Genomic DNA, 12,780 nt, shown 5'->3' on the forward strand with positions numbered 1-12,780 from the left:
AATACCTCTACATCATGGATGTGTCACGTGCAAAATGGAGGAGCTGCTCCCTGGAAGCCCATAACTGATGTCGCTACAGGAACAGGGCACCCTTCTCTCCTGACCAGAGGAAAAGTTTCCTCCACCCACCAGCTCCCCTGTACCCTGCTCCCGATAAGGGGAGGGAAGGGCAGAAGCAGCCACAGAATAGCAGGGAGAGGAAGGGCAGACCTCCTATCTATCACCATTTGTTTGCCCCTCCATCCCCTTTTAATCCTCTCTGGGAATCATATAAAGTATTTTTAGGATTTCCTTTGAATTAGTGAGAACAAACATGAGACTTTGAAAACACCTGGGGACAGAAAATTTGCTGCGCGAGACATGGTTTGAAATCCCTGTGTGTGGCACTTCCTGGGCAGGGTCCTGCTCTCTCCCGTTTTCCCCTTCCCTGAAGAAAGGTGAGCCAAACACAGGGTGGAGCAGGGGCAAGAGCTATGTATCCTCCTCAAGAAGCCCAACTAGAGCATGGCAGGAACAGCTACTTCTGAATTGCTCAGAGATAAAAATGAAACCCAGACCCAACAGCCAAGTGGCACAGACAGCTGCCAGGTCTCCTTTGTGTCCCAAGAGCCACTACTGTGGCCCCAAGAGCCACCATCTGTGACACTTCAGAATGGTGCTTTTGTAATGTGAAAAATGTATTTTACATGACCTGGAGTGTAGCTTGAGGTGCAAAGCCTGCTGGAATGCTGATGAGGGGCTGGGAAATGTGGAGAGAACCAAAACTGGTACAGACCTGTCTATATGGACTACTAGAGATAGTGCCCAGCCTGCACTGGTTTTCCAACAGTGCCTGAAGCTGTGGAGGTGAGTGGCAACTGAGAGAGTGCAAAATCACACCGGGGAGTGTATGGAGCAGACAAAGTGCTCAGCACCCTGACCTGTATTGTGTGTTATTGTATAGTGCAAAATCTCATCAGTGGAGCCGTGATCTGTGAATGAGTCATGGGACAAGGGGAATTCATGTGGGCAGCAGGCAGAAATTGAGGTTGGCAAGGAGAGTCCAGGGTGGCACCTGGAGAAAGGCATTTTGCAGTGCAGAATTAGAAAGTAAGGTAGTACAGGGCAATCTTTTGTGAAGAAATTGGGATGACACATTTGAAAGAGGCAATGGGGAAAGGAGGACAGATATGGGGAGGTTGAGGAGTGGATAGGGAGAGGGTAAGACTGCTTTCCAGAAAAGAAAAGGCATATTCTCATGCCAAGAGGATGGTTTGTAGATCACTGTAGTAATAATTGGCAGAGGAAACAGATGCCTTTCCTTTGAGAGGAACAGCTCTGCTGTAGATACAGTTTGGACTTGGAGATTCCCCCTTCCTCCCCCTACAAGCATTTCTCATATAAAATTATTTCTGGTCTTCCTCAGTGGGATGAAACTAAGACCTTATAAAATGTTATGGAAAAGACATGAGGACCTAGACTACACAACAGCTTGGTAGGTTGCAAGCATTCCTGTAGGAAAAGGTTAGGTCCAAGTCAGGCCAGGCAAGGATACAACCTGGACCTGCCAGGCAAACAGCCAGCCAACCACCCCAGCTCAGCACAATGTCTTTGAGTCTATACTAGCATTTCAAATCTGGAAGTTCTCTTGACAGTGGGATCATTTTCCATCAAACTGATTAACGATCGCACACTTCTTTATTTGCAATATACTGAAAAACTTATAGGCTGGTGGTCAGCACCAAGCACAGTCACAGTTCCTGGCTATGACTGGTCTACAGCATTCCGTTCATGCCTCATTTAAAGCCTAATTTCTGCATCTGCAGAAAGTGAGAATATACATCAATCAACCAGGATCTTAATTAAATATGCCACGATCTTGCCTAAGAGTAAATGCACCCTCACTGATCTCAATTTAAAGTGAAAGCACCAAAACCCAGCTTCCTTTTGAGTACAGCAGGAAGAAACCTGTTCCCTTAGATCCCTGAGATGCCAGTCGGTCACTGCTGCAGCAAAAACACCTGTCCCAAAACTGAGCTTGAAAAAGGAGGGCACACAGCAAATCTTTTAACTCACCTACATATGCATTATATTCTGGAGCAAATCTTCCAATGTTTTGCAGCCAGGGAGAGTTTTGGTCTCTAATTTTGTGGCTATGATGATTATGGCAGCATACTGTGACAGGAGGTGACCTGTATTCATGGAATGGGAACGGATTGTGTCCAAGTGGTGCATCTTGCATTCCCAGCGAAGTAGGTCAGTAAAACTCACCTTGTGCCGAGGACATACAAAGACACTATTCACTGTTTACAAGCTCACATGAGTTTTCCTGGTCCTTAGATATTTATTTTACCAAATCGCTAGATTTAACATAGCAAAGATTTCTCACGAGTTAAAGATCTGGAAGTCAGGCTCTAACATTCACAGTTCTGTAAACAACTGTGCCAGTGTTTTTCGATAGCTGATAAGCCATAGTTACATTTTTTAATTGTGTTTGTGAATGGAAAAAAAATCTCCCTTTGCTGCGGCTACCAGTGCTATTTGATTCCCAGCAGTATGTCTTACTGCTGCGATACCAAGAAATGAGTGTCGGTGGGATTTGTTTTTCAATGAAATTCTAAACATAGTAAATGTACAAACCGAGAACAGCAACACTATTTTAAACCCGCCGCTGCAGTTAACTAAAATTGATCCCTCTAACGAGTGCTAAAAATAGAAAGAAGAGAGCACACAGTGACTTTTCATATTGCTCCCTTCAGGCTCCTTAAATCCGGGTGAATTTGACCTTCACGCAAAGCTGTCCCAGTGTGTGGGACAATGAGTGATATTTCACATTCCAGTGCTCCAGAACAGGAATTGATTTATTACCCAGCTAGCTCGGGAATTCGTTTACATGTTTCCATTTATAACATTGCTGCATCAAAAGGAAGAAAAAAAAGGTTTTTGTTTTTCTTTTATTCAGCAGTTTAGAAGCAAAGTATCAATTCTGGAAATAATAATATGCTGTATAGTACGAAGCATTACACTTCACTGCCTTTTTCTATGGGCTTTCCTGCTGAAGAGGAATAAACCACAGGAATCTCTGATGCTCTCCTGATATTTATTTTCCCACTGTGAAGGATCCCAAGTGAAAAAGATAGGAGATAATCCAGTGAACCTTATGAAACATCTTCCTGCACCCCACGCACTCCAGCTCTGGGTTACTCTGGTGCAGTTGCACAAGAGCCCCAGTGATAAGATGTCTGCAAGTGGAAGTTGCTCTCAGAGCGAGCAAGCAGCATCTCCTGTACCGCTGGGGAGAAAACAATTCTCTCATCCCACAACAATTTCAAAAATAAACTGCTAAATTTTCATGAGCTCACCCCTCCAATTGTTATTAGATTGGATCTGAAGTGTTTTATTTTGGTATGAACATAATTTAATAAGCTATTTTTTCCTTGTGGTTTATGAACGTAAATTAGATTATTTGCTTAGACCTGAAACTGGAACCTTTTCCATTTTGAAATTTTTAAAAGAGGATGCTTTAACAGCTTTGAAAGAAAACCATTTGTAAAGGTGACTTAATTAAATCAAAAGTAACCCTCTCCTATGAAAACTTTTGGTTTTATCAGATGAGCATTTTCTAAGGGAAAGCGCTGTTTGAAAATCCCAGCTATCTTCAATTACTGGCATCAGCTGAAGACAGGAAGATGGAAGAAAGCCTGTCTGCATTACCCATTGACATCTGTTCTATGTTAACAGAGGCTACAACTTATCCCATTCTACCTGCATGCAGTTTTCAGCAGAAAATGAGCATTCCTAACAAAGCAATCCTGCTGGGACTGGGGAAGGGTAGTTTTCTCTTGACAAACTTGTTAACGTGAGACATTCTCCACTCCAGTGGAGGTGCTGTAATGCCTAAACATTTGATGAGGTATCTGCATCTTGGAATGCAGTACCAAGCAGATGTCATTTAAGAACTCCTCAAGTTCACAGCAAAACATTTGTCCTGCCTCCACCTAAACCATCAATTGTCTCATCTAAGCACAAACCCCAGCACAATAAATTCTGTAAGCAAGCTTTGATCTGCTGTTCAACCCAACAGCACTCATGAGCTGCAGGTAACATTCAATTCTGTACATACATATGGCAAAACTCATTCTGAAGAAAAGAAACAGTTGACATCCATCAACTTAAATCCAAAGCTTTAATGTGACTTATAGACTTTATGCCAACTCCCTCTACAGCTATTATCTATGCTGACATTTCTTGTCTTCTTTTTCTGACACATTTTCACCCAAGGGCCACAAGCTTACCTGGTCCAAGCTTGGAAACTGCATAAAGGAGGTCGTAGTTGATGACAGGTGTTGCATCATCTATTGGTTGCCACCCTACAGGTGGGGAGGCTGGAGGTGAGATGAGAAACTGTTTTGCAGGCTGTGGTGGTGCCAAATGAAGCTTGTCTCCATCTGTCTCAGAGGTCTGAATCTTTAAAGCATAACAAAAGACATTGTTTAGTACAGGGTAGAATCACAGAATGGTTTGGGTTGGAACGGACCTTTAAAGATCATCTCGTCCAACCCTCCTGCAATGAGCAGGCACATCTACAACTAGATCAGTTTGCTCAGAGCCCTGTCCAACCTGACCTTGACTGTTTCCAGGGATGGGACATCCACCACTTCTCTGAGTAATATGTGCCAGTGTTTCACCACTCTTATTGTAAAAGACCTTTTCCTTCCATCTAGTCTAAATCTGCCCTCTTTCAATTCAAAACTACTCCCCCTTATCCTATTGCAATAAAAGGTTTGTCTCCATCTTTCTCACAGGCCACCTTCAAGTACTGAAAGGCCACAATAAGGTCTCCCTGGAGCCTTCTCTTCTCCTGGCTGAATGACCACAGCTCTTTTAGCCTGTTTCCATAGCAGAGGTACTTCAGCCCTGTGATCACCCTTGTGTCCCTCCTCCGGACCTGCTCCAACAAGCCCCGGTCCTTCCTGTGCTGAGGACCCCAGAGCTGGATGCAGCACTCCAGGTGGGTCTCACAAATGCAGAGTAGAGGGGGAGAATCACCTCCCTCTTCCTGCTGGTCACTGTTCCCTTTATACAGCCCAGGACACAGTTGGCTTTCTGGGCTGCCAGTGCACACTGCCAGGTCATGTCCAGCTTTTCATCCACACAGGATGGCTAAATGGAATGATTACTCAAACCATACACTTCTAATCCCAAATGCCACCCAGGCAGGGTTTCAGCGTCAGTCTCAGCAGAGAAGGCCTGGAGATGAATTTCATCTCAGCCTTACAGATGGTGCCTCTGCAGTAAATGCACAGCGGAGGGCTGTTACATCAGCAAAGCTACACTGTTTGTGCCTATTGTATACCTTCTCTGAGGATAAGTACAAAGCTTTGGTATCCACAGCTGCTAGTTCAGAGATTTTTGAGGCTGAAAAGATACTGTTATGATCTCCTGGTCTAAATGCCTAAATAAAAACAGACATTACACAAGAAATTAGTAACTCCTGCATCAAGGCCTTATAAGTAACTTTAGAAAGGTTTCTAAATATTTAATTTCTTTAGTTGAAGTGATAAAGGAATCTATCATGTTCCTTAGTAATTTGCAACTGAATATTCTCGTCTTATTTCCAACTTAAATTATCTAGTTTAATTCCTGATCTTTTCTTTTCTGTTAAAGAAGCCTCAGCATAAATGAATTATACTACAGCCATACCTGAGCAAGGTTACAACCACCTTGAGCCCAGAACAACAAACTGCATTTCCATGACAGCAAATGCATCAGGGTGCTGACAATCGTGCCATACTGGAATGGGTTTGCAAAGAGCCAGACTGGGTCTCTCAGCTCCATATTGCCCAGAACTTCTAGGTCTGGAAGTGGTTCTTCAGCCTGGCTCAGGCCATCCACTACCCCAGACACTGTGCTGCTTCCACATCTTCATCCCTGGACATGACTAATAAGCTCTCTTAAGACTGAGTGTACTGGAGAGCACAGTGCAGATGCCAGAATGGCTCTGCAGGAAATCTGCTTAGATAGGGAGACTAATCACTATTGTGCACATTTTTCTTTTTCTTGTTATCCCAAGTTTCCAATTAACCTCTTGATTGTGCAGTAAGAGTGAAATGGTTCTTAGATCTGCTTAACTGCAAGTTTTGAAACCTCTCAGAAAAAAAAAAAACAGACCCAGATCGAGGAGATTAAGGCATATAAAATGGGATTGAGGCGGATTCTCAACATGTAAATCCAACTGTAAGATCTTCTGAACTCTTCTCCTGCCGAGGCTCAAAACAGCTCCTATTTTGACCAGGATGAAGAGGATCACAATTTAACAGCCCCTTGGGTTTGCCTGATACCTTCAAATGAGTCAGCTCTTAATCTCAGACCTCTGAAGGGCCAATCTGGCAGCCCAAAGCATGCTTACATTGCTCATAGACACTAGTGGGTATCTCACATGCCACAGTGGCAACAGCAATTCATTGAAATGCATTCAGAAGAGGCAGTGGTTGTGTTCTCAACCTCCCTCACCTTTCTATATGCTGGCTGGGGCCTGTTACCCACTCAGGCTGTGGGAGGTCTGTGTTCTCTCTCTCTTGTCCAAGGAGAACTGAACCCCCACCTGACACTTCCAGTAGATGGATATAATCACCTATAGCCCCAGGCTGAGAGTGTTGTTCTTCCCCTACCTTCTTCCTTTTACTTGAACTTAATAAATTCTTTCTAGAGAATTCAATATTTGTAATTCATGTATTCAGTAAGGAAAAAAACCCAAAAGGCAGGAGGAAGCCTGACTGTGGCTCAGGGTTGCAGTCAAATAAGTAATCCAGCTTTTTTTTTAATTGTTACTCATTTGGATTCTTTACATTAGCACTTTTTTTATGGTTGGTTTAGAGAGTTACCCACAGACAACACCCACTGTTGTAAATCACCTCTAAGCTATGTAATTCTGCGTGTTGAATAAGCAACTTTAGTCCTAAGTGGCCCTTTAAATTTACTGCAGACCCTCAGGGCAGGTACAGTTCAGTCAACATAAAGAGGTTTGAGTAATCTTTCAGCAGAGAGATTGGGCATGGGAGAAACCTTTATTACTTTTATTCGGTGTTACTGCACAATATTTCTATAAAAGCTCTTCACTGACAGAAGTAGACTCCAGACTTCATTACCTGTGCAAAATACAACTTTAACTTCTTCCCTCTGAACTGTGTTTCATGCAGCTCTATTCTGGCACGAGCAGCTGATTTGGGACTGCTAAAATTTATCCGCACACGCCTGAAGCTTTTGAACAGCTGGAATGTCACACAGTCATCATAGGCACGGAACAAGCCTTCGAATTTCTCCTGCAAATTAAAAAGAAACAATACTGAGGATTAATTTTGTGCTCTGTCACATCAGTCTGTGTCAAAGGAGAATCTGAAACTTGACAACCACTTCAACAGGAGATTTCAGACTGTGGCCTTTGGGGGCAGGTGTCCATAGAGTAAAAAAGGCTCTGTGAAAACAAATTGAGGAAAGCACTGGTCTGGTAGTGCTGGACTCTGCAAAAGTTTGGGGGAAGAAGACTGAAAATTGAGAACCCAACAGCTATTGAACTTCTTATAGAAGTTGAGCAAAACTGCCACAGTGACACATGAAATGAAGCTGAAAAGGGCACATGACTGAAAACACCAGACAACTGTGGGCTCATCTCTACAGAAGCAACCATTGTGCTGAATTACAATGGAGTCAGCAGAGAAAGGCTGGAACTGAGGGTTACATCCACATCAGCACTGCAGTGTCATTTTGTATTGCATATGTTTGTTCTGGATGTTTTGTCATTTAAATACTTAGTGCAGAAACACAATCATTCCTTGAGAGTTCCTGTAGCATCTGTGAAACAAATTGGGTAACTGAAAACAGTGACCTGTCCCAAACACAAATTTCAGGCTGTAGAAACACTTTCAAAACCATGTGACAAAAAATGTGGATATTTCAACATTGTAAAAGAAAGGTCTGAACTGTACCACATCCATGGACCTGGAGATGAACAGAAATTCAAGGTACGTTGAGACCTTAGAGGCTCAGACCCTCTGTGATTTCTCTGTAAGCTGTGAGCATGCAGAGGACTAGTTCCACACCATCAAATAAAAGCAAAATCCTTAAATCAATTCTGGCACTTGCACAGGTCTTTTCATTCACACAAGTACAGATTCATAAAATATGAAAGGGGGGGCAGTTATCATTTAGTCCAGCCTTTGCATTTACCCAGATTTCAGACTGTCATCCACTGAGTTGCACATCAATTCCAAGCATTTAAATTACTGCAACCAAGATTTGAAGTCTTAGAAGATGGACAATCAGCCAGAGCAAAGCCCTTTCTCTTAAGATCACATTATCCTGAAAAATCCAGTGTCTGAGATGATTTGCAACACCATTTCATACACTGAGGGCTATTATGTCAGGGGTTTGTGTAATTACAATAACCTGATGTGGTTGCCCCATCCCAGGACGTGTTCAAGGCCAGGCTGGATGGGGCTTGGAGCAACCTGGTCTAGTGGAAGGTGTCCTTGCCCATGGCAGCAGGGTTGAAACTAGATGATCTCTAATGTCCCTTCCAATGCAAACCATTCTGTGATTCTATGTTTTCTTTGCTATCTCCGCAAGTCAGTATGGTTTTACATGTTTTAAAATATGACTTCTTTTCTTCTCATCCAGGAAAACAATTTCTTATCCTTAGAGTGAATAACTGGTAAAGACTGCAGAAGATAAAAAAGAAAATGCAATTTATGTAATCTCATCAATACTTCAGTTCTCATCTGTTGAGCTTACAAGCAAAACAAAGAATTCAGAACTCAGAAAAAAATGTATCCTGAAGCACAGTGCAGCTGCATCAGGGAGCACTAATGGCACTGGGGGAATAACTACTGTCAGCCTGAGACATTTGTTAAAGAGTTAACTGGGAAAACAGACCAGTGCCATGGCAAAGATTGTGATACACCAATGCACATGTACCAGATCTCCTTTCATTCACTGCCAACTCTGTGGTCTTCTTCCCCATAACTGATATTCTATCTCTGGCACCCTTTCAAAGGAACCTCCCTGTGGTCTATTAAGCTTTCATGATTTTCATTTCATTCTGCCTGACCTCACTCACCTCTTCCTCTCACCGCAGGAGACACTTTGGAGGAATAAAAAAAGAAAAAGGAAAGAAAAAAGAGAGGCGAGAGCTCTGTGGTTTGGCTGAGGGTGACTAAAGGTACACAGCTATCCCCAAAACAGTGTGATGCTGTTAGGTTTGTACAAGTGGGTCTAGTCATACCACCTAATGTACAAATTGTCAACATTTCCCACCTGAGTTATGCCTTTTGTCTGCTTTGCTGACATTTTTGAAAAATTCCATTTTCCTGAGCAGAAGTCTTCATCCAGTGGCATTTGTATAAAGGTCAGCCAAAAGCACCAGCCATTTCAGTCCTGTCCTGCTTGGAAATTTGATGCTACAACCTTCACAATGACCAGGCTAAATGGGCTGGGGGAAGGGAGAGAAAGGGACAGGAGCCCAGCATCCGTGTAAAGTAAGACTCACACAGCATTCAGAAACATAGTCCAAATTAAAGTCACTAATTAAAACTTATGTCTCTATGACACCTATGTTACCTATTTCAGACTTCTTCAGTACATTTTGAAAAAGCATCTTGAAGTAAACAAGCTTTAATACCTATATAGACATGGTTTAGTGGGAGACTTGGCAGTGCTGGGTTAATAGTTGGACTTGATGATCTTAAAGGCTTCTCCAACCTACACACTTCTATGATTCTATGAGAGATATCAAGGTATTTATATTTATATATCTAGTCCTCTGTAATAGCTCTCACTTTCCCTACAAGTCAATAATGAAATCATTCATCATATTTAAAAAAAAAAGTTTCACCAACCATGGAAGAAACCATGCATAGACTTGTCTGAACACTTGGAAGTATCTGTTATGAGCGACTATTTATTAGGAAAGAGATCCTCCCTGTATGGATGCAGCAGTATTTGCCTGCATCAGCCAGTGCTGTGTGCCCACCCTCTTTGTAACACAACCCAGAACCCAGATCTTGGTTGGAGTCATAATGCAAAAGAAGGTAGGACACAATTTCAAATGTGGGTCCAAGAATAGGGAGCACAAGGAATCTTCTGTGCACGTTCCTGGGCAATCCTGAAACTCTTTCTCATTAGGCACTGAAAGGGATAGATGGAGTATCTCTAAAAAAAAGCTGATTAAGTGCTGGATGCCACTGCCACACTGGGAGAACTGTAAAGCACTATGGACTTTATTCTGCTTACTTTTCAATTTGATACTGGCACAGCTTTAGAGATCCACCTTTGATTAACACTCCTAAAAATGCCGTGGGGAGGAAGAAAATCAAGCCTCTATTTGATATTAATAGGGTAGTCTATCCACAGTGGGGACAATTCTACTGCACCGACTGAAACTGCAACTCCTATTAAAAAGAGCCATACATCTGGATTTTTCTACATTTTCAGCTGATAATAATAATGACCTCAGCAGAGGTCATTAATCATCAACTGAATTTAATGGCCCTCAGCTGCATCTCAAGCCATCCCAACTCCTCCCAGCTTCACATTAATTCCCAGGAAACGCCTTATGCCTTAATTGCTATTGCCTGTGACTTCTAATAAGTGCTGAATGTACTTATCTGGATAAAAGTCTTTCATAGTCATTCCAATCTATAAGAAAATTTATCATATACATTTTAAAGACCTAAGCAAATTCTCTCCCTTTCAAGTTTTGTGAATTAATTATTCAAGACTCATAATCTTCTCAATTTGGGACTTTTAAAGTGCTTTTAGGATTCAGTACTTTTAAAATGCTTTTAGAAAATAAGTCTTTAAACTTTCAGAGCACTTTGAAAACTCATGAAAAAAAAGGGACGTCCAAAGTTAAGCAGCAGTGATGTTACTCTTAAAAAGTCAAAATGCAGAAAGTCATGAGTTAATAATTTATTTCTGGGATTTTGGAGTGTCTTCATCCATCCCAAGTATGTCTCCATGAGGCTCAATTAATGCTCTGGAAAATGTGAGGAGCCTTCATTTGATCAAGTTCTCACTTCTCCCTCGTGAGCTCCGCGCCCCCTCTTCATCTCATTCCTGTGCCTAACACTGGGCACCTTTCCCCAGTTCTTTCTTTCCTGTCACCTTCTGTCAGCTCCCATCACCCTCACTCACCACCTCTAGCAGTTTCTGAAATTTCTTTTTCTTTTTTCTAAATTAACAAAATTATCACAAAATAGGACCATACTAATTAAGGCTGCTGATTACTCAAGCTTGATGGTTATCATTTACGACAGCCAATGCCGAGGACAAATGCAAGGAAGAAATGAGGACTGGAGTGACAGACATGAGCTAAAAGCCTCTGAGGACAAGGGCAAACCTGTGCTCTCCTGGACTAAAAACTATTTCTGCCACTAAATGAGAGCTCACCTTGACCAACCCCACGTAGGTGATCAGTGAATTGTAGCCATAAGGAGGCAAAAAAGATACTGGATATATCTGGAAAAGTATTTCCAGGAAAGCAAGGAAAGTATTAACAGCATTATATAGAGCACTATTGCACCTCATTAAAAATGCAGGGTTTGTTGGCAATATCCCAAGCAGATTAAGGCAAACGGGAATAGATTCAGATAAAGGTTGCAGGGAGCTCGGGGCAGGGGGGGTGGGCTCATCCTGGAGAAAAGGAGGCTCAGGGGGGACCTTATTTCTCTCTACAGCTCCCTGAGAGGAGGGTGTAGCCAGGTGGGGATCAGTCTCTTCTCCCAGATAACAAACAATATGACAAGAGGAAATGGCCTCAAGTTGTGCCAGGGGAGGTTTTATTAGGAAGAATTTATTAATGGAACGGGTTTTCGAGCATTGCAACAGCCTTCCCAGGGAAGTGATGGAATCACCATCCATAAAAGTGTTCAGAAAACATGTGGATGTGGCACTTGGGTACGTGGTTTTGTGATGAACATGGCAGTGCTGGATTAATGGTTGAACTCTTTTAGAAGTCTTAGTCTTAGAAGTCTTTTCCAACTTTAACCATTCCATGATTCTATGAATGAACAACTCACTGAATAAGAAATGAAAATGCTTGCCATATTTAGCAAAACAAAGCAAAGCCTGAGAGGAGATGAGACAGTCATCAGTAGTTTACCAGAACTGTTCAGAGTCAGGACAAAGGACACTGTGTAGAGTAGAAACTAGAAAACTGTTGGCATAAAACAAGTGGAAACAGTCAGCATAAATAGGTTCAGGCTAGAAGTTAAAGAAAGTTTTAAACATCAGAGTAATGATCCAGAAACAACCTTCCATTGCAGCAGCGGCAGCAAATGATTTTTTTTTAAGATGGAATTTAGTTAGTTCATGTGAGGGACTGTGACAAAGTATCGACAAAACGAGCATTGTAAAACATGACTGCCAGAATTAGCAAGTGAATTGGGTTCTGACACAGCAAGTTCCTGTGATTTATTTCCAAACATTTCTTTCATGAATAGCTCCACTGGTATTGTGTTCATCCAGGACAAAAGCCAAGGCCTAATTCAAATCAATGGAAGCCTTCCCACAGACATCAGCGAGCTTTGGATTAGAGCCCTAGAATTCAGAACCTAAATTACATTTTATTATTCAGTGTGTTTGCACTCATTATCACCCTTGTTACACATTTGATTTAGGAGATGGCTGTGATTTAAAACTTTAGTCTAATGTTTTTCCTAGAGTTTTGCAAGCAAACAAAGCAAGCACTTTTCCTATTTTGATTTTTCCTGTTCATTTATTAAAAGATACTCCAAGGAACTAACT

At 42.1% G+C, this 12,780-nt stretch overlaps 1 protein-coding gene across 3 annotated transcripts in view; it reads right to left on the reverse strand.

Moving 5' to 3' along the window:
• RCAN2 (regulator of calcineurin 2) overlaps positions 1 to 12,780 on the reverse strand; it is an 81,655-nt gene that overhangs the window by 3,996 nt on the left and 64,879 nt on the right. For all 3 annotated transcript variants that reach the window (XM_027672652.1, XM_027672653.1, XM_027672654.1), the window contains 2 exons: positions 7,128 to 7,301; positions 4,275 to 4,446 (listed from right to left, as the gene is read on the reverse strand). In XM_027672652.1, coding sequence (XP_027528453.1) covers positions 4,275 to 4,446; positions 7,128 to 7,301 — 346 coding nt within the window. The remainder of the gene's footprint in view (positions 1 to 4,274; positions 4,447 to 7,127; positions 7,302 to 12,780) is intronic.

Source organism: Neopelma chrysocephalum, unplaced genomic scaffold (assembly GCF_003984885.1).
Source record: "Neopelma chrysocephalum unplaced genomic scaffold, ASM398488v2 Primary Assembly neopelma1_97517, whole genome shotgun sequence".
Classification (NCBI taxonomy): Eukaryota; Metazoa; Chordata; class Aves; order Passeriformes; family Pipridae; genus Neopelma; species Neopelma chrysocephalum.